Source organism: Dipodomys merriami, unplaced genomic scaffold (assembly GCF_024711535.1).
Source record: "Dipodomys merriami isolate MVZ:Mamm:240054 unplaced genomic scaffold, mDipMer1.0.p SCAF_233, whole genome shotgun sequence".
Lineage (NCBI taxonomy): Eukaryota > Metazoa > Chordata > Mammalia > Rodentia > Heteromyidae > Dipodomys > Dipodomys merriami.
The window spans coordinates 1325614-1345150 of record NW_027203749.1 but is presented as its reverse complement, the minus strand read 5'-3'; the positions used below and the strand labels follow the sequence as shown (position 1 = coordinate 1345150).

Here is a 19537-nt window from a genome sequence, read left to right as displayed (position 1 = left end):
ATGAAGAAGCGAGCACACACGAATGGAGATGTGATGATTGCTGGGTTTTTCCCCCTCTACACTTTAGGAACGGATCTCAGTAGCAGTGATGTTTCTGGACAAGAAGAGAATAAGCCGTAAGTAACTCATCAGTTAATTTTTATTTACGGTTTTGTTGTCAGGATAGGCAACTGCTGAGGGAACTCCTGGTTACTGCTGAGTGTACTGTCTCTTTTCTACCCTGAAAAACCATCCTTACTGCACCAGAAACTGCTCAGTTTCATTATTTCATCTTCTATCTACGGTTGAGTAAATTTCTACATGCTGGTAGAAAATGTATCTGGTTTCTTCCATGTAACTCCTGTTTCCTGGGGAAACAGCATTTCACTTTACTCCTGTATTTATTCCATGCCAGATCTCACTGAAGATGATGAATTGATATTATTACAAACAAATTGAGTCAGTTTCATGGGTTCTGTGCTAAAAGACTAAAGACACATTTCCTTTCCCATAGGCAAATCGTCTCAGACGTTTTGTTTAGGTATCACTTTAATATTGAGGTCTCTGAAACACATTCTTATTGTGGACTGCTGGCTCATGGGGGTAATACTATCTATTCAGGAGGCTGAAAGTTGAGGATCAATGTTTGAAGTCAGCCCAGGCATGGAAACATATGACAGATTTATCTCCATTTAATCAGCCAAACCTGGAAGTGGTGATGTCATTCAAGTGACAGAGTGGTAGTGTTGAGCAAAAAAACTCAAGGACTGTGTCCAGTGTCTGATTTCAGTTCCTTAGAGACATACACACACACACACTCTCTCTCTCTCTCTCTTGCTATCTTTCACTTTAGACAAACAGTGACTTTCAAACTAAGCACTATTTCACTATTTCATGTCACATCGAGGTATTAGAAAACATTATCAAAGGTCCCTTATAGGAGAACTTTATCTATATAAGATGAGAACACCTTTACTTGTGCACATCCATATCATTGGCTATTTGTCTCTATCTGAAGATATCACTAATAAATGGCTGTGAAAGAAAAGGAAAAAGGAAAGAAAAATAATTCTATAACACTCAAAGGAACTCTAGCAGTCTATTTGATACCTACTCCAAGAGGAAATGCTATTGCCTCTATCATGTGTACTCCTCTCCAAATCCTGGTATGAGAAATAAAGTCTGAGATACCTGCTCACCCATGGGAGCAGAGATGGCAGCAATAGGAATTACTCTCTTCCTTACTATAGAATATATCTGTCCTTATTTTCTATGCCACTAGTATGTTTCATTATCATTTTTTATTCTGTACTTGTCCTAGGCACTAATGGCCTGGGCACTGTCACTGAGCTTCTTTGTTCAAGCTAGCTACACTTCTGGAACTTTCTGGTTATTAATTAGAGATAAGAGGCTGGCTTCAAAACATGATCCCGAAATCTCAGGCTCCTAAGTGCCTAAGACTGCAGGCATGAGGCACCAATTTTTACCTCATTATTTACCCATGGTTAGCTGATTTTCCTTCTCTTCATTTCCCAAAACATGTTTGGCTACTTTTGCTACTTTGCTAATATAGTTTCATAGCTATCTACAGACATAAAGATAATTACAGTCTGGTTTAGTAAAGTATTATGCATGATATTGACAATAGATAGTAATATTTATTCATGAAGTATTTATTGTAGATAAGTAGACCACTGCCATTAGATATCAGGCTGTGATATCTGATGTTACCATGAAGTTTCTCACTGGTTCATATTGTAGTTCCACCCTGCATATCATAAAATTAGATTATGGTCACTCACTCTATTTTTAACCAATTTTATACCTTCTCTGATGTCCTTTGTCCTTTCCCATATTTATCATTTCTTCTGTTCATTTTCAGCTTCCTGAAAATGCTAGGAATTCAGGAATGAGGCACTGGTATTTGGCTTGCTTTGCACCCTTGATGGGCTTTCTCTAGAACTCTGGAACTCTGAACTCACCACTTCTGTCTTTTTGTTGCTTAAGGGGCGATAAATGTGCCATGGATTTATCTGCCCAAGTTGTCTTTCACTCAGGATCCATGGGTCTCAAACTCCTGATTGGCTAGAATTTCAGGATTGAACAACTAGCACAGGCAATTTTAATTCAGAGCTATCTTCAACCTTTGATTTCTCTACATTATTACCAACAATGCAATTTTGGGGGATTTTTAGAAAAAATACTTTGTTTATGAATATGTACAAACCATATTATGATGGGTTCCATTGTGATAGTTCCATATACATAGTACATTTGAAATATAAAAAATACTTCCTTCTTTTGGTTTTTCTACTAAAGAAATTCAGGAATAATTTTCAGAAACTATTTCTGTGTTCCAGACTATCTCTGTGAAGAAATAGCTTGTTTGTTTTGTACAACGGTAGATCCGGGTACAAATGTGCATGAAGGAAAAATAGAAATATAAATTATCCACATGACTACATTTGAAAAGTCATCACCAAAATGAGAAAGCCTCTAGTTCCCAAGGCATTATGAAAACATAACTGAGACAGTAATAAGCACTGAAAATATGAACTCATTCTATCACAATAGAACACTTTAAGGCACTAATATGCAGGTGCTTGCCTCACAGAATGTTTTTTTCTACTGTATCTTGCAGATATTTAATTAATTAACAAATTAGCATATATGACATAGCTCCTTCTTAACTTCTGCCACAGAGGAGCAACATTTAAATACTATGTATTTCTAACATGTATCTCCAGCTCACACCTCATTACTGAGGTACTATATCTTGATACCATGATTTAAAAATGCATATTCCTTCTGCCCACACTGCCATCTTCCAATTCAACTTAAACTTCTCTGGACCTAAATGTTCAGTTTAATATTTTACATTCCCTCATTGCACACATACATTTTAGCTCAATTGAAACTGCAATTTTTGTCTGGCTTGATGGGTAACTCATTTTATCTTTTAGTTTTACTGTTCTGATTGCTCAAATAGTTTAACTTTTTTTTCAGTAATGGATTTCCCTTTGGATTTTTAAATTTTAATGTGTCTGCTCATCTGCTTGTTCCTTAACTGCATTTTTCCTACTGGTATTTAAAATTTAGAGTTGTTTTATGCTATGCTATTAATCCTCTGTGATATGAATAGGTACCAGTAATTTCAACCATTCATTTGGATATCCCACTGTTTCATCCATTGTGCTGAAATTTTCAATTTGATGCAACCACAGCTACTTTGTTTTGTAGTGTGGAATATGGGGACTTGTGAATGAAAAGCTTTCTTCCACTCAGTGAAATTTAGAGCTTATTCTTGCTATTATTTTATGAGCAGTTTGACTTCTATTAAAGTTATGTTGTCTCTCAGTTTCTCTATTACTTGTAAAGTTCTAATCCCTTATTAATAAGTGATCAACTTGTGAGTTGAAGAAAAGTACAGATTGAAGAATAGGGTCAAATTTCACCGTTGGACAAATGGACACCCAGTTTTACAGTGCCATGCCTTTCTTAGGGTCCCATTCCCAGGCCAGACATTTTTTGTGAACCTCTCAAATAATCAGGTAACTGTATTTGATTACAACTATTTCTGGGCCTTATATTTCATTGATATATTGCCGGTTTTCAACACAGTAATTTTTCTGCTATTTGTCTCAGTATAAAATAAACATAGTGATACTGCAGTATTGTTCTTGTGCCTTAAGATAGGTCTAGATAATTGACAATTTCCTTTTTCATAAAATTTAGTCTTGACTCTTCTGTTTCTGCGATGGAAATGATAGGAAATGGGATGAAGGTTGTACTAAAACTGTAGATGGTTTTCTGTAGCATGACTTTTTTTTTAACCATACTGATTCAGCTCATCCAGAATCCTGGGAGATATGTGTCTATATGGGTGATTGTGGTTATTTCTGCTATGATTGTTCATGACTTTTACTTCAGTCTTGTCAACCTTTTGTTTTTGTACAAGCTGATTTCGATTCATTGCTTATTGCTACTATTTTTATTCTCTATTTATTTTTCTGTTTGATTTTATTCCTTGTACTAATTTGGGGGTTGGATATCTAGTTCCTTGAGTTGCAGGATAAATTGTTCTTCCACAATATTCTCTCTTGATTTAAGCAGGGTTGTTATATTCTTTTCTTTCATCCATTTTCTATATCCATAGATTTATTGTAAGCTCTTGTTATTTTCATTTGTTCTAAGGATCATTTTATTTCTTATATTTTGTCTTAAAAAACAGTTCACTTGGTGATTTTATTGTTATTAATGGTCCAAATAGAGAGTTTAGTCCATAAAGAGAGTTCATTTGAACTCCCAATTTGCTACCAAGTGAGACAATCTATTTAAAACTGCATTATGATTGAGTGGTTACCATTGAGAAAAATTATTAGGATACTTCAACATACAAAATGAAGAACTCATTGGTTTAAATTTCTGCCAACAGGTCTTGTGAGCTCTTTAAAACTAGTGCTAAGTTGTCATGGTGATAGCAAAAGTTAATAGTGGGTTGGATGGGAATTCTGACCTTGCTCTAGAAAGCAGTTAACAGTTACTCTGCCACAGAATTGAACCTAAATTTTAGAGTTTTATATATACATGTACATACACACATATAGTTTTTAATATTATGAACCTAAAGATGAAGAATCTCTTTGGTCTTTCTGAAAATGGTGACTTGTCTTTTGCTCACCACCTTGAATACTTTGGCACTAATTATTTGAGTATTAGTATTTGTAGTATTTTTTTGGATGAGGATGGAGTTTTCTCTCAGTCTTTGAAGGACTTACTTATTCTAATGTTTCATCATGTAATAAAATACAAGTTTTAATTCTATTTTCTTCCTTTTAAAATCCTGAAATTTTTATACAAGCACTATAAATATGTTTATGATTGAATAATTATTTTCTTTCTTCTACTTACTCTGATCTTGTCTTATATAAAAATAAAAAAACTCATAAAACAAGAAAAAAAAACAGTTCACTTGGGCTGGGAAGCTGGTTCAGTGGTAGAGCGCTTGCCTCGAATTATGAGGCCCTGGGTTCAATTCCTCTACACCACATAAGCAGAAAAACAGCTGGAAGTGGTTCTGTGGCTCAAGTGGTAGGCCACTAGCCTTGAGCTGAAGAGCTGAAGGACAGCGTCCAGGCCAGAGTTCAGCCCCCATGACCAAAAAACATAAAGTTCACTTTATCACACATTAATCTTTAGTTAATTACATTTAATACTTTAATTATTATTTAAGTATTTTATAATTGTTGGAAAATAAAGTCCTTTGGTTTTATGTTTGGGCATAATTTGCTTGTTAAATTCTCTCATTACTATAGTATGACCTGCACGTGTGTTAAATATATTTTCAATAAATTAAAACTTGGCAGTGTTTAATCCTGGCATATCATCTCTTCTGGAGAATGATCTACTGATCATTCAATATTATTCAATAGAGGTTGACTGAAATATTCTTTTGGTGTATATGGTGCTCATTTTACCAAGGGTGAAATTTAATTCTCATGCCTCCCTAATTTTGCCTGGAAGATGTCTCCATGAAATCTTCAGCTCTTGTTGTATTGAGGACTAACTCACAGTCTGATTTTATAGCTTAGTGCTCTGGTAGTGTAAAATAAACACTTAGGATTATTTCATATTGCTAATTTGATCTCTTTATCATGATGTAAACTTTTTGTCACTTTTTGATTCTTTCATTGAAGTCTATCTTATGTGTTGTGTTACAGATACTGCTGTTTTTTATTTCATTTGCATGGATTGCCTCATTACACTTCTTTTTTTTTCAATTTTTAATTGTTGTAGTAAAGGTGATATACAGAGGGACTACAGTTACCTAAGTCAGTTAATGAGTAAATTCTTTTTGAATAGTGCCACCTCTTTCCTCATTTTCTCTCAGTACCCTAACATCCCCTCCACAATAAGTTGTATATTTGTTTCAACCAAGTTTCTGTTTAACTGCTGCAATATTTCCCCCTTCAACTACCATGTCTGTGCTCCCCCTTACACTCAGTAAAATAGGGAATCTTACACACAATAACGAAATAAAAAGAGCGACAAAGGAGAAAACAAAGAAACAAAACAAAAAGCAAAATGACAAAAATCTCATTTCCAATTCTATGGAGTGCATTTTAATAAACTTTTTTAAGATCATATAAATATAGCTATTTAGCATATGTGATCATTTCTTAGATTATCCACATTTGGTCTCACCATGTGAGTGTTTAAAATCCTGTAAAATTTGTCATGTCCAAGTGTAAGTTTTTGTCTTTTACCATCCAGTGTGGATATATATATATATATATATATATATATATATACACATATATATACATATATACATGTATATACATATATGTATACATATATATTTATACATATACATACACATATATACATATATATACACATATATATGTACATATATACATACATATATATGTATATAAATACATATATATGTATATAGTGTGTGTGTATATATATATATATAAAATAGACTTATTTTATTTATAACAATGAGGTAAACCATGTAAACTATAGTTTGGGTCTGGCTTACTTCACTTAATATTATCTTTTCAAGTATTTCCATTTCTTTATCTAGTTAGCCATACATTCTTTCACATGAAAAAATATAATGATATTTGGTATATATACACCATACTCTCACATTCTCTTAATCCATTCCACCACTGACAGGCATGTAGTTTGAATCCATATCATAGCTATTGTAAACAATGTTTAATAAACCTGATTGGGTTGATAGCTTTCCTGTAACTTCGTTTTTGTTCTACTGGCTGAATGTCTAGGAGTGCAATTCCTGGGTCATAGGGAAGCTTTATGTTTACTCTTTTGAGCAACATTCATACTGCTTCAAGAGTGATTGAACAAGTTTACATTCCCACCAGGAGTGTGGTAGTGCTCCCTTTTTGACACAATTGTTAGTTTTCTTGCTAATGGACATTCTCATAGGGTTGTGGTGGACTCTCGGTAAGTTTTTGATTTGTATTCCTTTTATTCCCAGAAACTTTCAATATCACTTCATATATTGACTGGCAATTCTTATTTGTTCTTTGGAGAAATCTCTCTTTATGTCTTTAGACCATTGATGAATAGAGTTGTTGTTTCTTTGAGGATTTGTTTATTGAGGGTATTTTTTTTTAATTTTGACCTTTGAATAGATTTTATGTATGACGTTTTCTAACATCAGACATTAAATCATACATGTTAGAAAGTCTTTCTCCCATTTTCTCAAGTATGTATCTTGATAAGTATGTTCTTTGCCATGCAGAAATATTTTTTGGGCTGAATGCAATTTACCTAGATTTTAACTTGATTTGTTGTGATTCTGGAACTTGACTAAGATGTTTCAATCTGTGATATCCATCACATAACCTTTGTTTCACAATCTCTTCCTGTAATACCTTTAGTGAATCTGGCCTTACATTGAGATCACTGATCCATCTGGAAATGATTCTAGTAGTTTTCTGCTCATGTATACAAAATTCTGCCAGCACCATTCATTGAAGAGGCTTCTTTCTTCCATTTTGTGTTTTGTGTTTCCTTATGAGATAGTAGATAGCTATAGATATGCAGGTTTATTTCTGGGTCTTCTATTCCATTGGTTCTCAGGCCTTTTCATGGGTCACTACCAAATATCTTTTCTTACTAAGGCTTTGTTTCAGAGTTTGAAGATAGATATTGTTATTCCCCTAGTACTGTTCTTGATGTTAAAGACCATTTTTGCTCTTTGTCACGATTTTCTGTCCGTAAAAATTTGCATATTTCTTCTATATCTCTCAAGAATGTTGTTGGGATTTCAATGGGCATTGCATTGAATGTGTAGAATAACTGGGCAGTGCTGCCATGTTCACGATGATAATCCTTCCCATTCAGGAGCATCAAAGGTATTCCATTAAGCTTGGCGTCAATGGCTCACACCTGTAATCCTAGCTACTCAGCAGGCTGAGATGTGAGGATCACGAATCAAAGCCAGCCTGGGCAGAAACTCTGTGAGACTCTTATCTCCAATAAACCACTAGAAAATCGGAAGTGGTGCTGTGGCTCAAGCGGTAGAGTGCTTGCCTTGAGCTGAAGAGCGCAGGGACAGTGCCCAAACCCAGAGTTCAAGCCCCACAACCGACGGGGGAAGAAAAAGGTATTCCATTTACTTATAAATGCTTTAATTTTTTCAGACATTTAAAGTTTTCTTCAGGTTTTGTTCACATCCTTGGTTAAGATAATTCCTGGGTCTTTTCAATTTTTTTGAGTCTATTACAAAAAAGTGGTTTACCTGAATTTAGTCACAAACTTCTCGTTGTTGGCACACCAGAAATCTACTGATTTTAATGGGTTAATTTTGATTCTGTATTTTCGAAAGTTTTGGATTAGTTTGGGGGAAGGAAGCTATAGGTATCTTCCAATACTGGGTTATGCCATCTGTAAACACCTCAATGTAACACAGACATCCTGAAAGTATTGCAGGAGAGAATATGGGAAACACTAGGGCTCTGTGGCAGAAGAGGGGCTTCTTGGGGAAGAAGTTTCTAGTACCAAGTGTTAACTGACAGCCATGAAGGTTTGGCTGACTAATAACTGCCTTGGTCCCCTGAAAAAAATTGCAAATAGGGATTGCAAATAGGGAATTTTTCACCACTGAATGTAATGCTGTCTATAATTTTGTGTGTTCTTTTCCTTTTGTGTTCAGATTTGCTAAGGGTCTCTCAATTTTTTAATTTATTCAAAGAACCAATCTGTTCATTTTTTATGCGTTCTATGGTATTTTCTTCTCTATTTTGTTTACTTCTTGTTTTAATTTATTTGTCGGCCGTAGGGCCTGAACTCTGGGCCTGGGCACTGATGTTCAGCTCTTCAGCTCAAGGCCAGCTCTCCACCACTTGACCCACATGGCCACTACCAGATTTTTCTACTTATGTGGTGCTGAGGAATCAAACCCAGGATCTCATGCATACAAGGCAAGCACTGTACCACAGAGCAACCTTCCCAGGTTTTAATATTATAGTTTCCATTTAGTGGTTTTGAATTGGTCATGTTCCTTTTGCACAAGAAACTTAATGCTTATCATTAAATTATTAATTTGTGATTTCTACAATTTGTTTCTGTAGGCATTTAGAGGTATAGATTTTCTTCTGACTACTGCCTTCATTGTGTCCCAAAGTAGCTGATTTTTTTTTTAGTATTCATATCTGTTGCTTCATAAAAACTAGAATCAACCTTCTAATCTTATCAATAACCTTCTGGTCATTCCGCAATATGTTGTTCAGTCACCAGTTTCAAAGGATTTTCTGTAATAGCTTTGCCTGCTGAATTGTAATTTTCTTCCATTATGATCTGTCAGGATATAGGAAATCATGACTTTTTTTGAATTTGCACAGATGTGCCTTTTGAGTTACAGGATGATCTAGTTTGGAGAATGTTATTTGAGTGGCTGAAAAGAATGTATATTCGGATGCTCCTGGGTTAATTATTTGCTAGCTATATGGTAATTCTATTTTATCAATGCAGTTGTTTAGGTATGATGGTCTTATGCAGAATTTTTGCCTGGATGATCTATCCAGCTACAACAGAGAAATGTTGATGTCACCAGCAATTAATGTGTTTGCATCTATTTTTTAGATAAGTTTTAGATTAATAATTATTTGTTTAATGAAGTTGGGTGTCCAGTATTTAGTGCATGGATATTTGGAATTGTTATATGCTCTTGAGGGAGAGTTGTATTTATTTTTCTGCAGTGCCCTCCTTTGTTTATTACCATTACTTTTAATTTTAAATCTATTTCATCTGATATTAGTATTGCTACGCCACCCTATTTATGGGAGCATTTGCTTGAAATATATTATTCCAGGCATTCAATTAGAAAATGTTCATTTTTGTTGGCAAGATGGGTCTCTTGTGGACAGCACATACATGGGTCTTGCTATTTGATCCAACTCCCTAATCTGTTCCAATTATTTGGAGATTTAAGGCCATTAATGCTGAGAATTGAGAAGTGATAGGTAACTCCTGACATGTTATCCACCTGCTTGGTGTTTGTGCCTCATCTTTTCCTATAATGTTTAGCTGGCTCTCTAATAAGGAATATTCTTTCCATCACTATGGCATTCTGATTGATCATCTATATGTATTTCCTTAGCTATTTTTCTATTGCTGGATTGGTGAGGACAATTATTTCAGTTATTCTTGTTATGCAATTTTATATTTGTTCACTAGTTATGAAGGAATATTTTGCTGGGTACACTGTTTTTGGTTGGTAGATGTTTGCCTATAAACTGTGGCATACATCATTTCAGGCATTCTTCCTTTCACTATCTCATGTGAGAAAGTTGTATTTATTCTGACAGCTTTTCCTTCATAAATAATCAATTATTCCTCTCTAATATCTTCCAGTACCCTTTCCATGGGCAATAGCATGCTCTTTTCTGGTCTGGACTGTTTGGGCTTCTAATACTCTTTGTTACTGAATGTGTCTTTATTTTTGCGTGCTCAGAAGTTTTTCTAATAAAATTCCATTAGATATATTTTCTATCTTTTTTATTGCTTGCTCTCCTCCTTCATGAATATGTAATCATAAAGTAGGGCTTTTGGTTGATTCCTAAATTTCTTTTTTTTTAGTTGCTTTTTTTTATTGTGAATATACTCTACAGAGGGGTTACAATTACATGGACAATGTAATGAATGCATTTCTTATCAAGCATTGTTGCCTCCTCCTTTGTTTCCCCTCACCATTCCTTCCCATCCCCCCGTTCCAACCCCGCCCCCTCCCACCCGGCTCCCATGAGTTCTTGCATGCTCCTTTACTTTTCTTTCCCCAGTGTCTTATATCTTTTTGCCAGGAGAAGACACTTTCATTTCATCTGTACTATTAGTTTCCTTTTCATCTGCGATATAGATTTACCTTTATCTTTATAGATGCCATGAATTCTTCTAATAATTCTAGTCTCATAATGCTCAGGAATTGTCCTGTGTACATTTTCTTTCTTTTCATATTTTAATCAACCTGTTCTTAAAGCATTTTAGAACTATATTCTAGGTCCTTCATTGTCTGACCCATAGCCTGGACACTTTCTCTAAGAATTAAACTTGCTTTATTTGCCATTTTTCTTGTATATTCATGGATTATTTCTCTCCATTTTGAATCATTTGTATTTTCATGTTGTTTCCATTGTGTCCTTCTTTGAACAATGTACATTGATTTCATTATATTAATTTTTTATGTTCTCACAACAGATTTAACATTGCACATACATATCACAAAAGAGAAAAGAAAGCATTTTTATCCTCTTTACAACTTTATGTTTTTTCCTTTTCTATATCTCAAGATAAATACACTAGCAAATGTATTAAGTATTAGTGTAATTCCTCATGGTGGATTTTGATGGTGGATTTCAATGTAAAGATTTTTCACAATTCTTTACTCATAACCTACATTGGAGGCTCCTTTCCCCATATTCAGTACCTTAGAGTTGGTTGTCTACCTATGTTTTCATTACATAAATAACAGTTAAATTACCTCACCAGTTATTAAGCTTTTGTTGTGGTTGATATTGCAGGAAGAACTGTTGATTTCGTTGGGTATGTGAGCAAAGCTTTCTATGCAATCTTGATTAAATAATGCTTTCCTTCTGAAAGATGCTATTAAGTTGAAGAATTGTTAGTTAGCTCAACCTGCAATATAAGCACTTAACAGCAGCTGGGCGACTGAACCAGAAGGCTTTTCACACAGGTCTCCACCTGTTTCACCATATTTACCCAAGGTGAAGGCAACAGAATATTTTGTGTCTCATCACAACTTACTCCATGCCTAATGGAAAAATTTTGCATGTATATGGTAGTGGAGATAAAGCAAGCTCTTGGCTTAACTAAGTTTCTGAATGTAATTCATGACAAATTCCTTTCATATATTTACATAACCCTATATTCAAGCACAAGACATTGTATTCATATTCCATCCTAATTGGGCATAATATTTTCCCATACTTATTAGCAGAAACGCAAGCATTCCTTCCATAAAAGCCATAATTTTGAAATACTCCTGCTGAATTTCTATGCTCATTATGCAGGTTTTCCTTCAAGAACTACAAGTGTGTTTTGGCCTTGGCTTTTGCTATAGAAGAGATCAACAAAAACCCTGATCTTTTACATAACTTAACTCTGGGATTTAGTATCTATGATGTTCAATATGGATCAAGGACATCATTTAAAAATCCCTTCGTTTGCCTTTTTGGGAAATATGACTTTCCAAACTATAATTGTATGAGAGACAATCAGTCTATAGCAGTACTTACAGGACCTTCAGGAGCATTATCTTCACAGATTGGGACACTGCTGGACCTCTATAGTTTTCCACAGGTGAGAGTGTGAGGGGTGGGAGATATTAAGAATGCCTAATTTAGTGCCATCTCAGGTGTTAGAAGAGGACAAAAGGAAGAGACTTGATTTATTGAGGGGAAGGTAAATAACAAAATGCTTAAATAAGGATACAAGTTGATCCATTGCAACAATGAGAAGTATAAGACACTTTGGTGAAAATGAACTTTACAACTTAGGCAGAGAGGAAGGTGGACGGGAGGAGTGTGGGAGGTGGAGACGGAAAGGATGGTAAGGGGAAAACAGAGGAGGAGGTAACAATGCTCAATTGGAAATGTACTCATTACCTTACTCATGTAACTGTACCCCCTATGTACAGTATTTATTTACAATAAAAAGCATATTTTAAAATGTAGAGTAAAAAAAGAGTATGTCCTCAAAGATAATGTGATATTTCTAGTCCTGTTGGTTTCAAAAAGGGGATGAAAACATTATAGACAAAAGGTATTATTTTGGAATTTTAAACCTTATAATTGATGTCGATTCTTTAAGAAATTAGGAAATGGAAAATGACTTTAAAATGTCAAGATATGTTGAGCATGATGCTGATGGACCACATCTCTAATCCTAGTGACTCAGAAATCATTTCTAATTAATTAGAAAAAATAATGCAGTAATGTGTGGTTCAAGTGGTAGAGTGCTACTTTGGGGGGGAAAGATAAGAACTACATAAGGCCCTGAGTTCCTGGCCCTTCACTAACACACACACACACACACACACACACACACACACACACACACACACATATATGCAGGCTCATGTGTAAGATACAATGAATGCAATATGTCGGACTTAGAAAGAGAAAGGAGTATATGATCTCTCAAATGTAATATTTTGTCTAAATAAGGAAAATGAAATATTAAAAATATCTGAACCACACTCAGATATATAGATATATGCATATATATATATATATATATATATATATATATATATGATCAATCTGACTAAATTATGGTACATATCAGGGTAGAATTGAATGATGTAACCGCTCAGAGAAAGAGACTGTACATAAAAATACCAGGCAACTGAAGCATATCTTCAATGAGGGTAGCTTTTTAGGTGTTCAGGGAATATGGAAGAGGAGAAAGGAGAGATGGGTAGTAGAAAATAATATAATACTCAATGTACATATATGTGAAAATGGAACTAGGAAAGTCAGTAATATGTGGGGTGGATATCAATTACAGGAATTGATGGAAAGAGTGACAACGATTAAGAGATTTTGTAAAAACCAATTAATACATTGTCAAATAATTTAAAATTTTTAAATTTATTTCTTCCAAAATTAAATGAAAAACCTACCTTCCAACTATTGCACACAGTTATATGATATATATATATATATATATATATATCATGACTGGAATTAGGATGGATGGAAATCTTCTCATTTTTGCATCATCCTGTTCTCATTCCCTTTAGCTGACCTCTGGGCCTTTTGATCATGCTCTGAGTGACAATAACATGTTTCCTGGTCTCTATCAAATGGCACCAAAGGACACTTCAATAGCCAATGGCATGGTCTTATTATTACTTCACTTCAGCTGGAATTGGGTGGGACTGGTAACCTTACAAGATGAGAATGGTTTGTGGATTCTTCCTGCATTCAAAGAAGAGATGGCCAAGAACAGAGTTTGTCTAGCCTTTGAGATATCATTACCAAATTATTCCATGTCGAATATTTTCAAAATTATGGCACATTATAACCAGATAAATAAATCTTCAGCAAATATCTTCATTGTGTATGCTGATAATGAGTTCCTACGACATTTATTTATATGTGTTGAACAATTTTTAATAAAAGGCAAAGTTTTTATTATGAACTCAGAATGGGATGTAACCATGAGAAAGAGATATTTCATTCTAGGCTCATTCCTTGTACCTCTTGTTTTTTCACACCATCACCCAGATGTTTCTGGATTCACAGATTTTCTCAAATCAGTTAACCCTTGCAAATACCCAGAAGACTTTTTTCTTGCTAGGTTATGGTTTCTCTCTTTTAATTGCTCAGATTCTGAGTCTGGCTGTGTGAGGTGGGAGAACTGTCCTCACGATGCCTCCTTGGATTGGTTGCCTAGGCATATATTTGACATGAGTATGTCTGGGGACAGTTACAGTGTGTACAATGCTGTGTATGCTGTGGCCCAGGCTCTCCATGATATGCTGCTTTATCAAACAGAAACACAAACAATGGGAAATAGAAATGGGATAGTGTCTTCCCCTGCACAGGTAAGGCCTTCTGTGTTGTACATCACACATTAGGAAGAAAGTTACTTTTTTAGAGAGGTTCTTACTCTATGAAATTAAATAATTTTGGGATTCTCTCAAACCCCAAGATACTATACTTCTTCAATTGTGTGTGAGATTCTCTAGGAATGTTTTTAAGTACTCTTCAAGAAAAGCAGGATGAAAAAGGACATTTCTAAAAATGCTTTTATTTAAAAATATACCAACATGTTTATAACCAATATTTTGAAGACTTCAAAATCACCATTGCAATCTGCATTTCTTAAGTAAGTGTAAATGATGACCTCCTGCACATAATTATGCATATTTTTCATAAGAGATCATTTTATTCTATTTTATCTATTAAAATTTTACCAAGCTCATACTACAGATGATCACAAAACTAGTGGATGTAGAAAGCTACAGTAAGCAAATGAAAACTTTCTCACTAATGACTATTTACATGAAATTGGTTTCTCTTGAAGAGAGGCCTTCTATTTCCTTGCTGAGTGACCAGGACTCCGAAAGAATATTTTTATTCTCTGATAGGTTTTCTTCTATGCAACTCACTAGGTACCTCTACTATTCTTGAATTCGGAATAAAAATTTAAGGCAATCAAGAGCCTTTCTTGGTTCAGGTTTTCCTTCTTAACTCTGGGATATATTTCACCATATATTTCTCTTTTAGCTGCATCCTTTTCTGAAGAACATCCAGTTTCACAATCCTGCTGGAGATCAAGTGATTTTAGATGAGAAAAAGAAATTGGGGGCAGAGTATGATATTGTGAACATTTGGAATTTTCCCGAAGGTCTTCAACTTGAGATGAAAGTAGGAAAATTTTCTCCATATACTCTTCATAGTCATCAACTGACTTTATCTGAAGATCTAGTAGAGTGGACCATAGGAACTACAGAGGTTGGTTGGATTTAACAGTAATGATTTTAAGGATATATAAGTAAAGAAATTTCACCCTTAAAATTTATACCTGGTTGTGTGCCAGTATCTTACTCCTATAATACTAGGTATTTAGCAGGCTGAGATATGAATATCATGTTTAAAAAAACAGTGCTAACAGGAAATGCTTTGAGACGAATCTCAAATTAACCATCAATATAGCTGAAGTGGTGCTGTGGATTAGGCATTAAAGTGTTCACATTAAGCAACAAAGCTCAGATACCCATCCCAGACTCTCATTGTAAGATTTAGTTCTGGCACACACACACACACACACACACACACAAACACACACACACACATACAAACAGACAGACAGACACATGCATGCACGCACACATAAATATATACCCTATGTGCTTACTAAAAACCAAGCAGTGGACATTTAAAATATTTCCCACTTAAGAAATTGGAATGACTGATTGTTGGCTATAAAAGGAATAGAATACATTAACAGTACTTGCTTCTAATTATATCTACCCAGGTAGATGACTACCTCAGATCTAAGATGGTAGATTTGTTGAAAGCTCAACTGGGTAGAATATTCTATGAGACTTTTTTCCTTTTTATTATAAAAATAGTATACAGAGGGGTTACAGTTACATGAGTAAGGTAATGAATACATTTCCTATCGAGCATTGTTACATTCTACTTTGTTTTTCCACTACTATCCATTCCTTCTCCACCTTCCCAACTCCCCCATCATCCAGCAAGTTGTAAAGTTCATTTTCAACATAGTGTCTTGTACGTTTCATTGTCACAATGGGTCAAATTGTATACCTATTTGAACTTTTTGTTTTTTACCTTCCACTCCCCAAATTAGAAAAATGTACATACAAGACCCAGGTCATCAAAATTATATACAGTGAAAACAGGAGCTATACCATGGGGGAGGAACATAACAAAGAAACCAAAAATCATATAGCACATTATAAATACATTAAAAACAATAGCAAGAAAGAAAAAACCACTTGTGTCCCCATCTTTGGGTTCCTTTCGCTTAACATCATCTTATATGCTCATATCTCAATTAACAATAAAAAATCTCAAGTGGAGATTTGGCTCAAGTAATAAAATGCTAATCTTCAGCACAAAAACCTCAAGGTCAGTGCCCATACTACGAGTTCAAGTCCCAGGATCATTTCCAAAAAAAGTTAACAGAGTGTTTCTAAAAGTTTATAAGGAATATTAAATTGCATTTTTCTTAGCAAGTTTCTACATTGTGACAAAATATTAGAGCAATCACATTATATATTTTAAGGGTTTATTTTGCTCCCACTTCTGGAAGTTCCATTCAATGATTACTTGCCTACTGCTTAGGTATCTTTGGTGAGATGAATCAGTGAAAGAGCCTGAGCAAAAAGATTCTCACGTCATGGCCACTGTATAAATGTGACAGTCTTTGTTTTCAAATAACATTAAAACAGAAGGCCTATGCAATATCTTACAGCACACTTTTCAAGCTTCAAAGAAATTTGTTTCTCTTTACTCCTCATCATTCACAAATAGCGGGAAATAACAAATTATGACATGAATTCAAGGAAATTCCATAGCTCTGGACAATAGGGCTTACTTTCTCACCATTAATCCACTTTTAAAGGTCTCACACTTCTCAAGAATTCAATAGGCTAGATAGAGATCAAGCTGATAGAACACTAAGTTGTTTGTGGTATGATGTGGAATCTGTACCAACGTTGAATTAACTGACCAGATTTATGTGCATAAAATGCTACATTTAATAATCCTATTCTTTAAAAAAATGAACTTTTTGGAGTGTTAGGTAAAAGTCTGAGCAGTTACTGACACAGATCTGATTTTCTTCAGCCTCCTCACTCTGTCTGCAGTGAAAGTTGTGTTCCAGGATTCAGGAAAACCCCTCAGGAGGAAAAGGCTGCTTGTTGCTATGATTGTACCCCTTGCTCAGAGAATGAGATAGCTAATGGGACAGGTAAGTTCATGACTTAGGGAGAAATTTATATTCTCTAGTAGTGTCCCCAAACCATGCAATGCAAAAGTTGTGTATTAGGATTGCAGCACCAATGTCTTCCATTTTACTCATAAATGAATTGTGACTGTAGAGGTTCTTGCTTCCTGAAAAAGATCACAGGTTGTCAATTATGTATAGAACTAATTTTTTTACTCTCGCATATGAATGTTTGTTCAAGTAATCACTAATGTAAGTTTAATGCTCATCATATTAAGTGCAAAGCTACTTAAAGGATGAGGTCTCCGGTGGTTTTTTTTTTTTCAAAATTGACTTCAGAAAATAAAGAAAAAAGAGATCTTGCACATCTTTATTTCCTAGTGCCCAGAAATATTGTTGCTACACAGCAAGTGATGTGATTGTTTTCTGTATAAGAAGCAATCAAAAGGGTTGTGCACAGCATGACTTTAGAGCTTGAAAGTGTGATTTGATTTTATGTTGCCCCATGCATTACAAGCAAGTGGGACAGACAATATGACAACTTCAAGGAAGGGATATAGGGCTTTTATTTATATTGTCCAGAGACATGGAGGGAAATACAACCCTGTGATGCACACTTTTCGTTGAAGTGTTTGAGTAGTGAACACAAGGCTGAGAAGACCTATGGCAACATGAAGAGGTCTGGAAAAAATTTAGGGATAATAGATATGGTAAGGAATAATATGTGTTATAGACATGTAAAGATAAAGTTATTGTGAATGTAGATTAGGTGTAGAGAGATTGTCTAGCATGCATGAAGTCCTGGGTTCAATTCCTCAGTATCACATAAATAGAAAGAGCCAGAAGTGACACTGTGGCTCAAGTGAAAGAGTGCTAGCCTTGAGCAAAGAAAGCTCATGGACAGTGTGCAGGCCATCAAAGCAAGTCCTAGGACTGGATAAAAGAAGAGAAAGTGGGAAAGTATATGAGAATATGATGAAGATATAATATGATACTGAACATATCTGGTAATACTTGGGAATTTTTGTTCTTATGCTAATAAATATTGATATGTTATAATTTTCTCTATGTAGGGATTTTCTAATTTGCTTTTAAGTACTGAAAAGATTATTTGAATTCCTCACCAGATGTGGAGCATTGTATGAAGTGCGCAGATCATCAGTATGCCAACACAGAGAGAAGCCACTGCCTCCAAAGAGCTGTAAGTTTCCTGGCTTATGGAGAGCCCTTGGGGATGGCCTTGGCCTGCATGGCTCTATGTTTATGTGCACTCACAGCAATTGTTCTTGGAGTCTTTGTGAAACATCAGAACACCCCCATTGTTAAAGCTAATAACCAAGTCCTCAGCTACATCCTGCTCATCTCCCTCTTCTTCTGTTTTCTCTGTTCCTTGCTCTTTATTGGCCGTCCACACACAGTCACCTGCATTCTACAGCAAACCACATTTGGTGTTGTATTCACAGTAGCTGTTTCTGCTGTCTTAGCCAAAACTGCAACTGTGGTTCTGGCCTTCAAGGTCACTTATCCAGGGAGAAGAATGAGGTGGTTACTGCTATCAGGGGCTCCTAACTTCATCATTCCCATCTGTACTCTGATCCAGGTGACATTCTGTGTGCTTTGACTGGGAACTTCACCTCCCTTCATTGACACAGATGTACACTCTGAACATGGCCACATTATCATCCTGTGTAACAAGGGCTCCCTCACTGCTTTCTACTGTGTCTTAGGATACCTGTTTTTTCTGGCCCTGGCCAGCTTCATTGGGGCTTTCCTGGCCAGGAACCTTCCTGACACGTTCAATGAAGCCAAGTTCCTGACCTTCAGCATGCTGGTGTTCTGTAGTATCTGGTTCACTTTCCTGCCTGTCTACCACAGTGCCAAAGGAAAAGTCATGGTGGCTACAGAGGTTTTCTCCATTTTGGCTTCCAGTGCAGGGCTGCTGGGCTGCATTTTTGCTCCCAAGTGCTACATCATATTGTTAAGGCCAGATAGAAATTTTCTGCATGGTTTTCGGGACAAAACATGTGCCAGGGGAAATAAACCCTCAGATGAAACTTACATGTATGATTAA

The 19537-nt window shown here is 35.3% G+C and overlaps 1 protein-coding gene across 1 annotated transcript; it reads left to right on the top strand.

Annotated features, from left to right (window-relative positions):
• On the top strand, window positions 1-19537 carry LOC138835282 (vomeronasal type-2 receptor 116-like). The gene is given in 6 exon segments (XM_070033848.1): window positions 1-116; window positions 12051-12339; window positions 13784-14590; window positions 15276-15503; window positions 17367-17490; window positions 18594-19537. Coding segments are annotated over 6 exon segments (2508 nt in total).